Source organism: Aulonocara stuartgranti (genome assembly GCF_965226115.1).
Source record: "Aulonocara stuartgranti genome assembly, chromosome: 11".
NCBI lineage: Eukaryota > Metazoa > Chordata > Actinopteri > Cichliformes > Cichlidae > Aulonocara > Aulonocara stuartgranti.
The window spans coordinates 38,968,029-38,987,610 of NC_138947.1; the positions used below are offsets into that span (position 1 = coordinate 38,968,029).

At 41.2% G+C, this 19,582-nt stretch overlaps 1 protein-coding gene across 2 annotated transcripts in view; it reads right to left on the bottom strand.

Annotated features, from left to right (window-relative positions):
- grik2 (glutamate receptor, ionotropic, kainate 2) overlaps positions 1-19,582 on the bottom strand; it is a 340,023-nt gene that overhangs the window by 132,271 nt on the left and 188,170 nt on the right. For both annotated transcript variants that reach the window (XM_082550857.1, XM_082550858.1), the window contains exon 8: positions 13,222-13,365. In XM_082550857.1, the coding sequence (XP_082406983.1) occupies positions 13,222-13,365 (144 nt within the window). The remainder of the gene's footprint in view (positions 1-13,221; positions 13,366-19,582) is intronic.

Consider the following 19,582-nt stretch of genomic DNA (forward strand, 5'->3'; position numbering starts at 1 on the left):
ATTTTAAATTCCCTGAATTTAAAATACTCTCTAGACCCAGTCTAGACCCAGCTGGGGAGCTACCCAGAGCTCTAAACCCACTTAACAAACAAACAAACAAACAAACAAACAAAACAGTATATAAAATCAAAACAGATAAAATCAGAACAGTAGATAAAATCAGTTTTGAAATTTAAGCTTAACAAACAAACAAAACAGTATATAAAATCAAAACAGATAAAATCAGAAATAGATAAGATCAGTAGTTAGTGTAAGTTTTGAAATTTAAGCTTAAAAGTGTGGATTTGGTGCTTTATTCAAATGCAGCTGAGAACAGGTGAGTCTTCAACCTGGATTTAAATAAACTGAGTGTTTCAGCTGATCTGAGGCTTTCTGGGAGTTTGTTCCAGATATAAGGAGCATAAAAGCTGAATGCAGCTTCTCCGTGTCTGGTTCTGACTCTGGGAACTGATAAAAGACTGGATCCAGATGACCCGAGGGATCTGGAAGGTTCATACTGGGTCAGGAGGTCACTGATGTATTTTGGTCCTAAACCATTCAGAGCTTTATAGGCCAGCATCAGAACTTTAAAGTCTATCCTCTGACGGACAGGCAGCCAGTGTAAGGACCTCAGAGCTGGACTGATGTGGTCCACTTTTTTGGTCTTAGTGAGGACTCGAGCAGCAGAGTTCTGAATGAGCTGTAGTTGTCTGACTGATTTTTTAGGTAGACCTGTAAAGATGCTGTTACAGTAATCAAGCCTACTAAAGATGAATGCATGGAGTAGTTTTTCCAGGTCCTGTTGAGACATCAGATCTTTTACCCTTGAAATATTCTTGAGGTGATAGTAAGCTGACTTTGTTATTGTCTTAATGTGTTTTTCTAAGTTTAGGTCTGCATCCATCACTACACCCAAATTTCTCGCCTGGTCTGTGGTTTTTAGATGTATAGATTGAAGTTCTCTGGTGACCTGTAATCGTTTTTCTTTGGCGCCAAAGACTATTACTTCAGTTTTGTTTTTGTTTAGTTGGAGAAAATTGTGGCACAACCAGTCATTAATTTCCTCAATGCATTTACCAAGAGCCTGTACAGGGCCTCGGTCTCCTGGTGACATTGTGATATATATTTGTGTGTCATCTGCATAGCTGTGGTAGTTTATTTTGTTGTTCTTTATAATCTGTGCCAGTGGGAGCATGTAAATGTTAAACAGAGGGGGTCCCAAGATGGAACCTTGGGGAACTCCACATGTGATACTTGTCTGCTCGGATGTGAAGTTACCTATTGATACAAAGTATTTCCTGTTTTCTACGTATGTTTTGAACCAGTTTAGTACAGTTCCTGAAAGACCTGTCCAGTTCTCCAGTCGTTTGAGTAATATGTTGTGGTCAACTGTATCAAATGCTGCACTGAGATCCAGTAAAACTAGGACTGACATTTTTCCACTGTCTGTGTTCAGACATATGTCATTAAACACTTTTGTCAGAGCGGTTTCAGTGCTGTGGTTCTGTCTAAAACCTGACTGGAAGGCATCATAGCAGTTATTCTGTTTTAAGAAGTAATTGAGCTGTTGAGAAACTGCTTTTTCAATGATCTTACTTAAAAATGGGAGATTTGAGATCGGCCTGTAGTTTTTCATTTGTGTCTTGTCAAGATTGTCCTTTTTCAGTATAGGTTTGATTACAGCAGTTATTAGTGGTTCTGGAAACACACCTGACATTAAGGAAAAGTTGACGATCTGTAACAGGTCTGACTCTAAAGTCTTTGAGACCTTTTTGAAAAAACTTGTTGGCAGGACATCTAAACAGCAGGAGGAGGAGTTCAGTTGACCTAAGATGTCCTCCAGGTCTTTGCTGTTAATCGGGTGAAACTGTTTGATGGTGTTTAAACAGCTTTTCGGTGGACACAGTACATATCCTGGATCTGCTGTTGATGTACCAACTGCTTGTCTAATCTTTTGGATTTTGTCTGTGAAGAATTTGGCAAAGTCATTGCAGGCCATGGTTGAATGAAGTTCAGCTGCCACTGGCACAGGAGGGTTTGTTAGCCTGTCAACTGTAGAAAATAAGACCCGAGCATTATGGCTGTTTTTAGTGATGATGTCAGAGAAGTAGGACCTTCTTGCATTCCTCAGTTGTAAATTATAATTGTGAAGTTTCTCTTTATAGATGTCATAATGAACCTGGAGGTTTGTTTTTCTCCATCTGCGCTCAGCTTTCCTACACTCTCTTTTTTCATTTTTCACCAGTGTGGAGTTTCTCCATGGAGACTTTTTCCTTCCAGAGATAACCTTCACCTTAATGGGGGCAATAGTGTCCATTACATTTAACATTTTTGCATTAAAGCTATTGACGAGCTCATTGACTGAACCTTTGGACAGGTCAGGTGTTAATGGAAAGACCTGGTTAAAGATCTCACTACTGTCTTCAGTTATACACCGTTTTGTGATCACTGCTGTTGATATATTTGTGTGGGCTGAGATTTTACTTTCAAAGAAAACACAGTAATGATCAGATAAGCCCACATCAGACACAGTAAAGTTTGAAATAGTATAGCTCTGTATAGCTCTGTGTAAATAATCATTCTGTACATTCAATAATCTTTAATCCTACAACTGTTTACAACTTGCATAGTTCCCATTTCTGTATAGCTGTATATCTCAGATTTCTGTAAAGTTATTTATTTCATATTCTGTATAGTTTTTCATATTTATATCCTGTTCATAGCTTGTACTCACTACAGCCTTTACATACTTAGTTATAGAATATTCACAACATACTTCATACCGTGTACATTATAACATACCATAATAGACCCATTTCTGTAGTATACTTACATATCTATACTATTGCTAATATATATTGTAATATATCTATATCACTAAAGCACTTCTGGATGGATGCAAACTGCATTTCGTTGCCCTGTACCTGTGCATGTGCAATGACAATAAAGTTGAATTGTATTCTAATTTTTTCTATTCTATTCAAGGCCACCTGGGTTGGCTGGAAGACTGTTTACTTAGCCTGGCAGTGCGAAGGACACTGTCTCAGCTGAACTCTGGACACACATGCACACACACACACACATATATATATGGCCAAGACCAAAGAGCTTTCGAAGGACACCAGGAAAAGTATTGTAGACCTGCACCAGACTGGGAAGAGTGAATCTACAATAGGCAAGCAGCTTGGTGTGAAAAAAATCAACTGTGGGAGCAATCATCAGAAAATGGAAGACATACAAGACCACTGATAATCTCCCACGATCTGGGGCTCCACGCAAGATCTCATCCCGTGGGGTCAAAATGATCATGAGAACGGTGAGCAAAGATCCCAGAACCACACGGGGGGACCTGGTGAATGACCTGCAGAGAGCTGGGACCAAAGTAACAAAGGTCACCATCAGTAACACACTACAACGGCAGGGAATCAAATCCCGCAGTGCCAGACGTGTTCCGCTGCTAAAGCCAGTGCATGTCCAGGCCCGTCTGAAGTTTGCCAGAGAGCACATGGATGATACAGCAGAGGATTGGGAGAATGTCATGTGGTCAGATGAAACCAAAGTAGAACTTTTTGGTATAAACTCAACTCGTCGTGTTTGGAGGAAGAAGAATACTGAGTTGCATCCCAAGAACACCATACCTACTGTGAAGCATGGGGGTGGAAACATCATGCTATGGGGCTGTTTTTCTGCCAAGGGGACAGGACGACTGATCCGTGTTAAGGACAGAATGAATGGGGCCATGTATCGTGAGATTTTGAGCCAAAACCTCCTTCCATCAGTGAGAACTTTGAAGATGAAACGAGGCTGGGTCTTCCAACATGACAATGATCCAAAACACACCGCCCGGGCAACAAAGGAGTGGCTCCGTAAGAAGCATTTGAAAGTCCTGGAGTGGCCTAGCCAGTCTCCAGACCTCAACCCCATAGAAAATCTGTGGCGGGAGTTGAAAGTCCGTGTTGCTCGGCGACAGCCCCAAAACATCACTGCTCTCGAGAAGATCTGCATGGAGGAATGGGCCAAAATACCAGCTACTGTGTGTGCAAACCTGGTAAAGACCTATAGTAAACGTTTGACCTCTGTTATTGCCAACAAAGGTTATGTTACAAAGTATTGAGTTGTATTTTTGTTATTGACCAAATACTTATTTTCCACCCTGATTTACGAATAAATTCTTTACAAATCCTACCATGTGGATTCATGGATTTTTTTTTCACATTCTGTCTCTCACAGTTGAAGTGTACCTCTGGTGCAAATTACTGACCTCTGTCATTATTTTAGGTGGGGGAACTTGCACAATCGGTGGCTGACTAAATACTTTGTTGCCCCACTGTATACACACATGCAGATATACACTCATCCCCCCCTCCCCTTCCAAACGCCTTCAACGCTTATTCCCTCCCGATGCAGACGGTGGATCAAAGGGGACCAGCGCATATGCTGCAGGCCCGGATGCGCTGTCTACACGGGCTGTCTCTCACCTTTTGTTCCTGGATGGCTCTTTTAAACTCGAGAAACTGGTCTCCACTGTGGTAAAAAACAGCTTTTACCAGTTGCGTCAGATTTCCAAAGCAAAGCCGTTCCTTCCTTTAAAGGACCTTGAAAAGCTTTTCCACGCATTTATTACATCCAGATTGGTCTACTGTAACTGCCTCTACTCGGGCCTCCAACACTCCTCTCTTTGCCGGCTCCAGTTAATTCAAAATGCAGCTGCGCGTCTTTTAACAGGTACGAGAATCCATGAACACATAACTCCAATTTTAGCCAAACTACATTGGCTCCCTGTTAAATATCGTATAGATTTTAAAATTCTTTTGTTCACTTTTAATATTCTGAATAATTTAGCGCCCAGTTATCTTTCTGAACTACTCCATTCATACAATCCCAACCGAGCACTTAGATCATCCAACCACAGGCTCCTAGCACAACCTAGGACTCGAATGAAGTCGAGAGGTGACCGGGCCTTTGCATCTGTGGCACCGTGACTCTGGAATAACCTCCCTGTTCATATTCGCACTGCCGAGTCGATCCAGTCTTTTAAATCACGTCTTAAAACTTATTTTTTTACTTTGGCTTTTGATTCTGTCTAGTTGGCTGTTCTGGCTTGTTGTGTTGTTACCTATTGTTTGTTGTCCTCTTTTATTGTTTGTTTTAACTGTCTCATGCTTTTACTGACTGTGAAGCACTATGGTCAACACTGTTGTTTTAATATGTGCTATATAAATAAATTTTGATTTGATTTGATTTGATTTTACCCATCCCTGTTGCTTGTCCATGTGTTTCTATGGTATATTGACAGTCATGTGCTTTTTGTGCTGGGTGGTTTTTTTTCTGTTATCACACTGTTCTCCCATTAGGAGCTCAGTCTGAGTGGAGGGTTTTTTTTCTCCTCCTCTTACCTCATGTTATGTATTCTCGTTGTTTTTCCTATCAGCCTATATCTCTGACATGTCTCCAAACGTGATGTTTGTGTAAAGATTGGTCAGACGGTTCCTTTGTAAGTGCACATGCAGCATTAGCGTGCTGCCTGCTGTAACCTATAATTTCCTTCAGGATTAATAAAGTATTCTGATTCTGATTCTTAGCCCCCTAGCATGTAAGTTGACATTACCCCTATTTTACTCTCTAAAACAAATTCTAACATGGACTAGGAGCTGATGTACAGTTTTCATAATGCTTTTTCTGCCAAAGTGCTTTCTATCTAACATTCATACACATGTGTACTCCAATGGATGGATTTGGGGTCACTATAGCTTAGGTGGCAGAGCAGGTCACCTACTAACTGGAAGGTTGGTGTTTCAATCCCAGTGTGCTTGCCAAATATCCTTGGGCAAGATACTACCCCGAAGTTGCTCTCTGATGCATCCATTGAAATATGAATGCATTTGAATGTTAGATAGGAAGCACTTAGAAACAGCTTTGAAGAGAGTGCTTGGGTCAATGTACAAGTTGTGTAAAGTGCTTTGATTATGCAGAAAAGTGCTATCTAAGAACCAGTTCATTTACTATTTAACCTTTGGAGTTCAACTTGGGCTTAGTGTCTTGCCCAAGGATACTTTGGCACTCTGGAAACACCAGACTCACTTTTTAAAAACAAACAAACAAACAACCCTTTTCTGTTTAACCACGCCTTCTGATGACAGAAGAACATTCACGTGGAAGATTTAGTTACAGTTATACGCAGTGCTGTGAAAAAGACTTTCCCCCCTCATTATTTATTTATTTAGCATACTGGTCATACATGTTTCACATAAAACACTTTTTAATTTTTGACAAAAATAATAAGATTAAATACAAAAGGCAGTTTTAATAATTAATTATTTTACCAAGAGAAAGCCATCTAAACTCACCTGGCCCTTTATGGAAAACACAACCTAATAACTAGTTGTGCCACCATTGGCAGAAATAACATATAGTATGCATAATATACATGCCAGATAACTGGCAATGAATCTTTCACATTGCTGTGAAGGAATTTTGACCTACTGTTATTTGCAAAAACTTTTTAAATTCAGCCACTCATAGGTGTTTTACTTCATACTATATAACAATATCAGCTTTCATCACAACTGAAAAATTACACAGAAAAAGAGATACAGAACATAGAAATATTTATTGCCAGATGCAAACATAATTAAACCAATAAACAGTATTTATTGATTTAATCCGGTAACAGCGCTGTTTTATAGGCTAGGGCTTTTACTATTCCATGGAAATGCCAATTCATTTTGTTTTTTTCTTGATGACAGAGAGCCACCTCTTCACTTGATCACCTAATTACCCCGAGGAGCTGCTCTGAGTGTTCATTAAATGAGAAGGAGACGGAGACTATCCACTGCTTCTTTCATTTCAGCTGTGTTCACCTGTGTGAAAGCAAAGCACCAGACAGTCTGACTATGTTGTTGAAGTGAGGAGCACGTTGGAATGGACCACAGACTACAAACCAGAGAAAGGTTGAACCTGGTTCCTAGCTGAATCTTAAAAATCTCAGAAACATTTTCCCATAGTATTAGTTGAAGATGAATGAAGCCAGATAACACACACCAATGAGTTAAACTGCAGGAATGTCTTAAAGACATAAAGACCTGGATGGCCGCTAACTTTCTGCTTCTTAATTCAGATCAAACTGAGGTTATTGTACTCGGCCCTGAAAAGCCTAGAAATATGGTATCTAACCAGATTCTTACTCTGGATGGCATTACCTTGGCCTCCAGTAACGCTGTGAGGAACGTCTTGACCACAATTTGTCCTTAATGCATTTTTTAAACAAATATGCAGTTTTTTTTTCTGCTTGCACAATATCTCTATCTCAGAGAGTGCTGAAAACTAATTCATGCATGTATTACTTCTAGGCTGGACTACTGTAAATTAGTATATCTGGATGTCCTAAAAACTCCCTGGAAAGTCTTCAGTTGGCTCAAAATGCTTCACGACAAGGTCTAGAAAGACAGAGCATATTTCTCACATACGGACTTCTCTTCGCTGGCCCTCTGTTAATCTAGAATCAAATTTAAAATCATGTCTGTGAAGGTTCTCAGTCATCCTAAAGCTGCCCATCAGTGGGCTGAGGATCAAAGCCAGAAACTTTGAAATGTTATAGATGACCAAGTTGATCACACAGACAATCAGTCTTATAGGTACATCCTGTTTATGTATCTTTGGTAAACCATACAGACTTGGTGTAGCTTCCCCTGGGTATAGCCTGTGGTATGAGGTCTGGTCTTGTTCTAACTGCTTCAGACAGTCATGCCCTCTTCCTGTAGCCACTTCCTGGGTCTCATTTCAGGGGCTCATGAGTATTTTCGTCACTGAGCAGTGACAAAATTTTCTCATGATTGTCTTTCTGAATGAGCAAAACTGTGTACCTGCCCCTTGTCTGCAGGAAGGATGATAATGTTGTTGTCATTACCAAGTGATGTGAGTGCCTTCCTCTCCTCCATGCTGATGTTGGTCGCTGGGGGCTTTTTTTGTGTGTGTGTGTGTGTGTGTGTCGTCTTTGCTGAGAAACTGGCAGTACGGTGGTAGGAAGCTTGCTGCTACGTTTGCGAATGGTGGATAGGGATCTAGTTGCCAATTTGCTTAAGCATTTAGCTAAAGGAGGGATGGAAACATCACGACGATGGAGAACAGTAGAGAGTATGGAGCTAGCGACAGATTTCTAGCTTGCATGAAATGGTGTTAGTAGGAAGGAGAACAGAGCTGATCTTCCCCCTGCTACCTGGCGCTAGTGGGTGGGTGGAGCTACGAAGCATGCTGTAGCTTTTGCGGTTGGAGCCGCAATTTGTTTGGAAGCTTGGGTTCGGCGTTGACGTCTGTCGACTTTTTTGTGACCCGTTTTGGAGCAACGTGAGAGGAGCTGTGAGTTCTGCTGGCCGGCGACCTCGCTGGTTTTCGCTTAAGTGGCGGGCAGCTGGAGTTACTTCATGACTGGATTTAGCGGAGATGAGACGACTGGCTTGATGGATTAGCAGACCGTATGTCGGGTGGCGAGAAAACTGCTAGGAGGTAGTCAGCATTCAGTTTTTTGAAAGCGCCGCCGTGACATTCGGTGTGTTTCTGGGATTGCCGGAGGAAAAGCGATGGATGCAGAGCCTTAGTAGTTGTTCGTCTGACACGCTGACAGACGAGAGGACGATTGTAGCGAATGGAAGGGTGAGTAAAATTACGTTACTCCTGGAAGATAAGCTGTGTTCAAAGGCATTCAGTGAGAATGGACCTTGTTTGCACGTAAACGAGAATGAACAGCTTGCAGAACTGGGGGATCCTATATAGATCCTATATAGATGACAACCGAAAGGTGTTCCTTTCGGTTGTTTGGAGGTGTGCTCCCGCTCCTGAAATTCTGTTACATAATCTCCAATTCTGTGGCTGTGGTCAGTTCCACTAGTGAGATTTATCTCAGTGTCACGGCAAAGTTCAACCCTTTTTCAAGGTTGCTTTTCTCTGCTTGGGTTACCTGTACGAGAAATTCGTCACCTACTTGTCCTCTGTGTGGCATTATTCTCTCTGCTGGCTGCTGAGGACACTGTGAATTTTGCTGTGGTTTCTGACACACAACAAGTAAGTCAAACTTCCTTTGTTGCCTGGGTTACAATTTTTTTTTGCTGGGCCAGATGAGCCTTATCAGTGAATTCAAACATCTTTTGATGAGTATTCTCACCAGGCATTGTAAATCCGTGTCGGATCTGCTCCTCTTTGGATTTTAGCATGTCAATGTTAAAATTTGTTTGTCTCAGCTGTTCGTTCTGGAGGATTTTAGTTGCCTGGAAGCCCTAAACTGAAGAGCTCATTTGCAGACTTTTAGGAGTAATCGTATTTTGTTTGCATCTGAGGCTGAATCTCAGCTGGTTCCTGTAATCAGCCTTCTTACATGCTGTTTGCTCACACTGACGAACTGGCTTTAGGGAGTTCTTGCCAAAGTGGGTTAAAATGTCTTGATGCATGCTCAACATCATCAAGGTAAGTTGGAAGAAATGTTTCATCATCATCAGGTGACTTCTTCAGTCTCACCTGACTGCAGGTTTCCCCAATCTTATAAACAGTACATTTGCATAATGACTGAAACCAGTCCACTGAAGGAAAAATGGGCTGGGAGGTCAGTTCGTTGATCACTAATATGCAAATTGTCATGACCATTCATCAACAACCATTTATCATGTCCATGAGTACCATTCACAGAGAGTTGGGAGTTGCCTGCAATCACAGCATTGTAAGAATGTGAAAGATGTACCCTTAGGCCCCTCCTCGATTCAGAGATGGTCTTTCCCTTTTCACATAAATGTGTACCATAAACCTATGAATACGGATCAGTATTTAAAGTTTGACTGTCATCATCCACTGGAGCATAAACTGGGTGTCATCAGAACGCTACAACACAGAGCGAACACCATCCCCACAGACACAGCGGCCAGGGAGGTAGAAGAACATCAAGAAGGCCCTGAGTAAATGTGGTTATCCCAGCTGGACTTTTGTCAAAGCGGGAAAGGCAAGGCAAGACAAGGCAAATTTATTTGTATAGCACAATTCAACAACAAGGTGATTCAAAGTGCTTTACAGAGACATTAGAAACAAAAACAAATAAAAAGCATGATTTAAAATTGATTAAAACAAGCAAACAAACAAACTAACTAAACACACACATTTCACACCTGTTCGCGCGATCTGAACCCTTATCGTAAGGGGAGCTACCAGTCCTTCTGTGGACGAGCTACTTTCTATTTTAAATTCCCTGAATTTAAAATACTCTCTAGACCCAGTCTAGACCCAGTTGGGGAGCTACCCAGAGCTCTAATCCCACACCTGTTCGCGCGATCTGAACCCTTATCGTAAGGGGAGCTACCAGTCCTTCTGTGGACGAGCTACTTTCTATTTTAAATTCCCTGAATTTAAAATACTCTCTAGACCCAGTTGGGGAGCTACCCAGAGCTCTAAACCCACTTAACAAACAAACAAACAAACAAAACAGTATATAAAATCAAAACAGATAAAATCAGAACAGTAGATAAAATCAGTAGTTAATGTAAGTTTTGAAATTTAAGCTTAACAAACAAACAAAACAGTATATAAAATCAAAACAGATAAAATCAGAAATAGATAAGATCAGTAGAAAGGCTCCTAAAGAAAGCTCCTAAAACCCCAACACTTTTTCCAGTTTAAAAAAATGAAATATAAAGTTCACAGATTAAAAAGAAAGCTGCAGATGATCCAGGAGAGAAGAAGGACAACCGCTCCCAAAGAGAAAACCTGTATTGATCCCGTACGTGTCAGGAGTCTATTTACACTTACAGGCCAGTGGACACTCTTTCAATGATGAGGATGTTCACATCCTGGACAGGGAGGGACGCTGGTTTGAGGGCGGAGTCAAGGAGGCCATTTACATGAAAAGGGAAAGACCATCTCTGAATGGAGGAGGGGCCTAAGGGTACATCTGTCACCATCTTACAATGCTGTGATTGCAGCCATTCCCCAACTCTCTGCGAATGGTACTCATGGTCATTGATCAGTGGTTGTTGATCAATGGTCTAGGTTCAGATGAACAAAATCAATTTTGTGGGACTCCCTGAACAAGTTCCAGTAAGAATCACTGTGGCAGAAATCCACGAACACGTCTCCAGTATGAAGAGTTGGACAGCAGCAGGCCTCGACATGATTGGCTGACTGCAAAAAAAGCTGACTGCACTCGTCGAGCGTCTGGCAGCACAAATGACCCAGCAGCTAATGGATGAGAAACACCCAAAATGGCTGACAGAAGGCCAGTGAGATTATTGAGGAGACTGGCTGTGGATACCGACTACAGAATGGAGCAATCATCAGCCACCTCCTCTACATGAAAGACATCAAGCTGTATGCCAAGATTGAATGAGACATTGATTCACTGATCCAAACCACCGGGATATACAGCAATCACACTGGAATGTCATTTGGACTGCAGAAGTGTAGTCGGATGGTACCAAAGAGAGGGAAAGTAGTCAGAACTGAGAGGATCGTACTACCGGAAGGCAACATTGTCCACCTTGAGGACAACTACAAGTACCTTGAGACAATCCAGCACATAACAGCAGGGTGCAAGATGCCAGCAAGCAGGGCATACATGGAACGCCATTACCAAGTGGACAGCATAGTATACAGTAACATCTGTGCCGAGTATGGACTGGAAGTCTTGAGGTCAAACAAACGTTTGGCTTCACTGCTTTTTCAAGTTTTTGGTTTTTGCCTCAGAACTCTCCCACTGATGTCATTAAGAAACCATTGTCTTGGGTTTCTTAATCCATAACTCAATATGTGATGTCCTGTTTAAAAAAATAAACCAAAAATGCCTTGAGGGTCTGAATGCCAAACCAATGACTAATATTATTGAAGTTGTGAAATATGTGGTGCAATCATGGGAATTATGTATACATTTCATACATTTCTTGCAACTGTGTAGTTACTATCATCTGAATGCTTCTGTAAAGATTAGATGTAGCAAAGATTCTGTGGATAGTGTTATGTGACAATCCTGTGACTGTGTACATCCCAATAATTTTTTTATGTAAGCCAGTGCATCAGATAACACTGTTTTCATAAATGCTAAAGCATACTAGAACCTGGATACTTAGTTCAACTCAGGTCAATTCAATTATTTCAAGGCACTTTTTGTATTCATTTGTTAGAATATTGTAAATATTGCAAGAATAAAAGTACATCCATGGTTCTCATGTGTTTGTCAGCTCAATAGTGTCAGGATCTCTGCAAACTACTGGAGATTAGAGAGTTATCAAGTCCTAAATATAGGCTGATAATCTGCATATTTTCCACAGACAGGAAGCTGTAGATTGTTCATCTGGCTTCACCCATGCTGCAAACTGCTGGAGCAATTAACAGAAATTCAGATGATGCAGTGTCTTTGTTTCTGCCTGGATGATTAATGCTGAAATTCAGACAACCGGCCCAATATGGCTGCCCTCCTCAGGGGTGTAAGCATGTGCAGACGCTAGGAAAAATGATTTCCATATAAATAAATACACGGATAAATAATTTCTATTTATTCATATTCCCTTTCCCCTAAAGAAACTGATGGACATTATGGACAATGCTGGGCATCCTCTGCACACGGCCATAAACAACCAGAAGAGTCTGTTCAGTGACAGGTTGCTTCTCCCCAAGACAAGAACTAACAGACTTAAAAACTCCTTTGTCCCACACGCCATCAGACTGTTTAACTCCTCTCTGGAGGGGAGAGGGAGGGGAAACAGGAGGACAAAGGAGGGGGGAACAACTAAGCTGTAGTGCCTCTGCACCTCACTGTACAATACCTTGTGCAATACTTTTTGTAAATAGTCAACAGTGCAATAGACTCAATACTTGAAATGTGCAATTCACTTGTATTTTTATTTTTTATTCCTATTTATTCTATTTATCCCCTTTGTATATTTTATTTATATTTGTCTCTGTATTTATATATGTGTGTGTGTGTGTGTGTGTGTGTGTGTGTGTGTGTGTATATATATATATATAACAGTTCTGTAACTGTAACTTCGGTCGTTGCTGTGCTTTTTTTGGAAGTCGAATTTCCCAGAGGAACCCACCCGAGGGATTAATAAAGTTCTATCTTATCTTATCTTATCTTATCTTTCTTCTTGACTGCCTAAGCCTTATTTACATGCTGTTTCTGTCAGCTTTCCTGAGAGTGTGTGTTTTCTGTGTGAAGGCGCTGTGTGTATTAAGGAGGACGATGGAATGAAGAGCAGGTAGACGAGCATCTACCTCTTTGATGAGGGCCATGAAGCGGTTTCCAAAACGCCAGGGCTTGTGTCGGTTGCACTGTAATGAGCTGACAGTGATCTGCTGAGACTGCTGCACAGCAACGGCCACCACGTGCACAGCATCATACATCAGTGCAGCATCCGTCTGCAAACCAAGACAAAGAGGGAGAAACGATCATTAACTGGGAATACAGCACATGACACATTAGCTCATAACACCAGCAAAGATTTGTCCAAAGTAAGGAAAATATCAATATTGTGACGCTCAAATCAACGCCTCACATCAAAGCTCACGTATAGATTTGCATATTTCATGCCATAGGCATGCCCCTGAATATTTTACTGCCAGTGTCTTATGAACTGATAAGAGACTTCTGAAAGCAGCTTGCAAGAAGCAATATATTCTGACAGGGGAAACAAAAAAGTAATATGGGAATAAATCTGACATAAAAGAAGAATATTTAATCAAACTCGAGGTTTTCCAAGTTCATGAGAACATACACTATATATCTTTCATTTTCATTGAAAAAAAGATTATTTAAACGCAACTCTAAATCTTGCTACTCAGCAGAACCTCAAAAAAAAAAAAAAGCCACAACAAGCAGACAATTTGACATACACAAACCCGGTGAGGTTTCCAGTAATAACCGAGTAATGAATTATTATGTGTTTACATCCAACTAAGCTGTTGTTATGAAGAAAATGTGAGTCGTCTGCAAAATAAAAAATATGGGGAAAATTTAAAAAAAATTGTTTGAATAATATAAAAAATAAATAAGTTATGTAAAGAAGTGAAAAAACGAAGAGTCCTACATATATCTAAGCTCTGACAGGACCTGACTCCAGCAGTTGGGAACATGACGGCTGAAAGCCAAACAACATTTCTGTTTTAAAGTTAGAAAGTTGAGCAGCCGCCGAGTAAGCAGCTGTCCTTTAAATGTGTATGATTGTAGCCAGCCTGGAACATATTGCACCTCATAGAGCGCAAGAGGCAAGGCACATCCTAAAGCTTTGGCCCAACACAGAGAGACAGCCTCATGCTCGTACACCACAATTTAGAATCAGCAGTTTACCTAACAAGCATGTCGATGAACTGTGGGAGCAAGCTGGATAATATCCATGTGCAAAGGCAGCAGCCGATGAGGATATTGAAACCAGGAATCTAACTCCTGTGAGTTTGACTTACATCAGGCACGTGAGGCCTGTAACTGAGGGTTTGGGTAGTGTTGTCATGGCGTTACTAACAGAATCTCTTTTTGTTCAGTGATTTGATTCAATACAGATACAACAAACCATTGAGACAAGTGAAACAAACGAGAAACAAAAGCGTGATATGACAAAAGATTCACAGACTGTGCGTGGAAGACGTTACCACCTTTATTTCTGTCAGTATATTCCTACATTGAATTCTTGACAGTCGGTCTAAATAGAAGACCATTGCTGAAGCTATCAGAAAGTGCCAGTCATACACACTTCACAAATGAAGCCTATAATTCTGCAGCTCCTTGCGAAAAAAAGAGGTTAAATTAACGTTTGTCTCGCTTGATTGAAAAGCAATCACAACAGCTCTCCTCAGTTGTTGCACAGAAATCATACCCTAGGGTGCTTGGGAAGGCTCTGTCCTACTGGAAAAAAAACAACAACAAACCTATCAAACCTGTTATTTTCCCACATTTGAGCCCTGATTGAGCGTCACAGTGCTGCAGCTTAAGACTTCATGTGTGTTTTTGTTTGTTCATGTGTGGCTGTGTGCAGTTATATTCATATCCATAGGAAGTGTCCAGGGATGCACTTAAATCAATGATAGTCAGTGAGCTTTTCAAAATGCAAACTGGCTTGAGTGTGTGCCTGGAGGAGTGTGAGGTACTAATAATCTGTGTTAGAAGAAGGTGTTGAGGCAAATGGGAGTGTGAATTTATTTTAGTGTAGGTGTCAATGGAGGCTGTTGATCTTGTGTGCTGGGGGTTAGCATACTCTAACACACTATTCTTCTGAAGAGTCAGGATGAGTATGATCCACTCTGATTACAGAACTGCTAATGCTTCACGTTAAATCAGTGCAGTCTAACAGCAAATGGGAGATAGTCAAAGAAATGCAACATATTTGCGGGGGTTTCTTGTTTTTCGACAGCATGAACTTTTTAAAAAATGCATTTTATTAAGGAAAATATTTTATGTATGCAGCACACGGGTTGTCAAAGCAGCGATGTGTCACTATGGCAACCAAGAATGAGTTTTAAAAGAACCAGTAATCATTGTAACATAAACCAATCGTTTTTTTCTAACCCATACCAAGTTCTTTTAAAGCTGAAACCATTTCTAGTCTTGTCCATCCTGTGGGGGAGGAGGTCACTCCACTCTCTACCACCTCATCCAACTTGCTCCAGAATTTCTCGTTTGCTATCCAACCTGAAGGACTGAGAACATTCAACATCTCCCCTCTGAGTTTAGGCTGGAGTCTCAGAAGTCTGTCTGGCACTGTCTTCATCTCTACAACACTATTGACATAGTCCTCGTTCAAGATGACCCATCTCACACCAGAAATGGATTCAAAGTGTCCTGTCATGGTAAGAAATCTAGATCATGTCAGAACTAGTGCTAGTGTCATTGTGCTTGGTATCCTGCACACACAGTATATCTATCTTCCTCCTCTTGATCATGAGTTTCTCCCTTTACCACATGTAATAATTTAAAGTCCCTACTCTAGAACTTTCCCTCTGCCTTCTAACATGGCTTCTCCCTTTCTTCTTTCACTGTCTTCGTCCAACAGTAGCACAGTTTGCACTGGCACCCTGTAGGCCAACAGAACCCATGGTGGTCATTGTTAACCAGCGTTATTTGGCCATGTCGATGCTCTTCTTGGCACAATCCTACTTACTCATGCAGGCCTAGGACTGGCACTTAGGAGTACACATATAAATAAATGTGTAAAAATCTGTGACATGTATGACTTCAACTTGTTTTTCCAGTGTGAGTGGTAAAATGATTCAGATGACCTCTCTGCCCTCCAAATGTGCACTTCTTCAGATTAGTGCATATCAGACTGGACAGATAAAAATCATATGCAGGTTGTAGGTTTGTGTTCACTGGAACTAAGCTCAACTCCTGAAAAACAATCCCACATCAAAATTCCCCCCTGCACAAAACTGTACCGTTGCAATGCAGTTAGACCAGTACTGCTCTACTGGCAACCACCAAGCCACCGGATTGTCAGACTTGTAACACCAGAGGACGTTTCCTCTCTGCACTACAGTCCAGTGGTGGCGTCTTTACACCACTGCGCTTTAAGGCTTGATCCATGAAAACCCATTCAATGAAGCTCTCTACACACTGTTCTTGAGCTCATCAGGTGGCCACATGAAGTTTGGGGTCTGTAGTGATTGGTTCTGGAGAAAGTTATAAGAAAGATATGTGAATGGCTGATTAGAAATTTTAGGATTATGAGCAGTTGAACAGGTCTATGCAGTAAAGTGGCTGCTGAATGTATGTAGCATAAATTTACTAGAGCGACTTTATATCATTTCTTTGTTTTCTGATGCATATAGTTTGATGAGTATAATTTAGCTTTTTTCAGTTTCAACACTTGTAACATTTACCCTGTTTGTAGAAGCAGTCCTTGGTTTTTCACACCTGTTGTCATGGAAATGATTGGAATCCTGATATTCAATGATTTGTGTATATTACGGCTGTCCAAATTCATGGGCTGCATCCTCCTGAGGACCTGTCCTTTGCTCTACGTGGGCCAGGTCCTCAGAAGGTCGGGTGGCCCGGAGGTTTATTCAGCTGTGTGAAAACCCCAGAGGAACCCACCCGGGGGATTAATAAAGTTTAATTTTATCTAATCTAATCTAATAACTTTAATCTCAGCCAAACCGATTTACATACAAACAAATAAAACACTGAAAAAGCCAAACAATAAGATTTTTAGGTTGTCTAAGTGACTTATATATCATGTTTAACCTGAGTAGCAAATGGGTTGGTTTGAGAACAATGTGCCGGGAGTTCACTGTTCTCGGGGGCTCCAGTGACCCTCGAGCTCCTGGTCAGCTATCGAGCTGGTGGGTAGCAGACGTCTCCGAAAATGTCGGAGCACTTTTGCAAATATGCAATATCTTGATAAACCGAGCAGATATTTGAGGTTTACACAGCTACATTCTTGCCTGAAAATATATTTAAAGTTTATTTTGTGACCCAGAAAGATTAATAGGAGCAATATTAAAAACTTAGTAGCGGCCGCCATTGTTGAAAACTGGAATTGGCTGGGACGCGCTATGAATTCTGGGATATCGTGGGCCACGAAGGATACACCCGACCCATCCTTATAATATTCTGTCTGTAACTGCAGGCTTCCTGCAATATACTCTATGTACTTTGATATTTTGTGTACCTTGAACACAGCACTGCTAATGTAGCATGCATGTTTTTATATTAAGGAAGAAAGTGCCCAGAAGAAACCCGGACATTCACAGGGAGAACTCCACACATACACAGATATGCAGAAGGCGTGCTACCCTTCAGTCCTAATACTGAAAAATGAAGGACGATTCAGATTATGTATTTAAATAATCTCTGGTGGCGTCGTCACTCTGCTACCTAAAAAACACATTTATTTTTATTCCAAAACAACAAAGCCTGCCAGTGGGTGGAGAAGTGATACTGTTCGTGTATATGAGATCATAATGACCGTTCAGTGGGCTGTACCTTTTTAAATGGGCACTTTAGTCAACACGACTTTGTGCTTTTGAATGGAAAGAATTCAGCTCCACTGCCATTTTCATTGCAGGCAGTGTTCCTTTTAGTGTTGAGGGCAGGAGCTGCACTCTGTCATGATGCCATCTATTCTCTCTGTTATAAAGCACACAGGCCCAGAGGGAACTCATAATAGCAATGTGACAGCCTGTCAGTCAGTTACACCGTGTATGCTATATACAGGAGAAGTCAGCAGGACTAGAAGTGAACTTGTACAAAAGCCTAATCAAAGTCATAAAAAAAGTATTTAATTTAAATGTGCTCTTAATTAAAATAAGAAGAAGCCAAATGCATTAAGTGGTGTGCAGGAAAGAGAAAAGATGAGCTGAGAATTGCTGGAGGAGTTCTGGCAGGAGAGGTTTGTGTGCCTCTCTGCTTCTCCCTGGTGCGAGCCTCACAAGTACCCGTCAGGCAGACTTGCAAATGATTTAGCAACACCGGCACTTCACTCCATAAACATCTCATTAAAATCAATTATGTCACTCCTGAATGAAATTACAGCTAAATGCTTTAAAAGCTGCTTTTCCCTTGTGTCAGCCAATATGAGCGTTAAACCTTAGACTGTCTATTTTTCCACCTGTCTCTCCCTCTCTCATTCCATCTCTTCCGCTCTCTTTCTTTCACTCTGAGAGTCGGGAAGATTAATTAAATCTCCTAAGCTCAGATTGATTTCAACACTTTTATGAATTGTTAAAATACCCAGGTGGACTTGGAAGCTGCAAAGGTTCCCTGCACCCCAAGCCACCAACCCACATCCCTACTAAACAACCAGCTCATCAACATTGCCATGGAAACAAAATGGCAAGAAACAGCTTTCCCCACACTGGGGATGGGCTGATAATTTCCTGAAGCTTTTTGCAGACTACTCTCAGTAAATGCATGCTCCCTTGCAGGGAGGAAGAGAAGCTAACTTGAGAATAAAGGTTCATAACAGGGTTTGGAAAACTGGCATAACAAAGGATAAACGCACTGACTCACTGACCAGACTCAAGTGATGGTTAGAATTACACACATGTATTTCTCATATACCCCACAGTGTTTGAAACTGCTGGCCTGATAATTGCCACTTAACGTTTTAGTAGAGATTCACATTCAGATAAACAAACACACAGACACACACACACAGCCTACATACACACACACACACACACACACACACACACACAGCCTACATACACACATATGTCTATCTATCTATCTATCTATCTATCTATATATATATCTATATATATATAGATATATATATACACATATCTATATATATATATATATATATATATAACCACTACGCTATCCAGCTGCTGGATAGCGTAGTGGTTAGACTACACGCCTTTGGAACAGAGGATCGCAAGTTCGATTCCTGCCTGGGGCGTCTGTATCCAGTAAGGGTCCTAAGGCTAGACCCCCTATGCTAAGCAAGCCTACCGCAGACATGAGCGAGACAGATAAATATGAAGGCATGCCGGCTCGGACGTCGCCCGGATCAACAAGGTCCGCGTCAGGTGTTGAGGAACCAGGGCACCCTGATGAAAAGTGGGCTACTGGAACAAGAAGGCATCGGTGGGCAAGGGACGAAAACAGGGCGTTGTTGGAATGCTACTACGCAAGTAACCC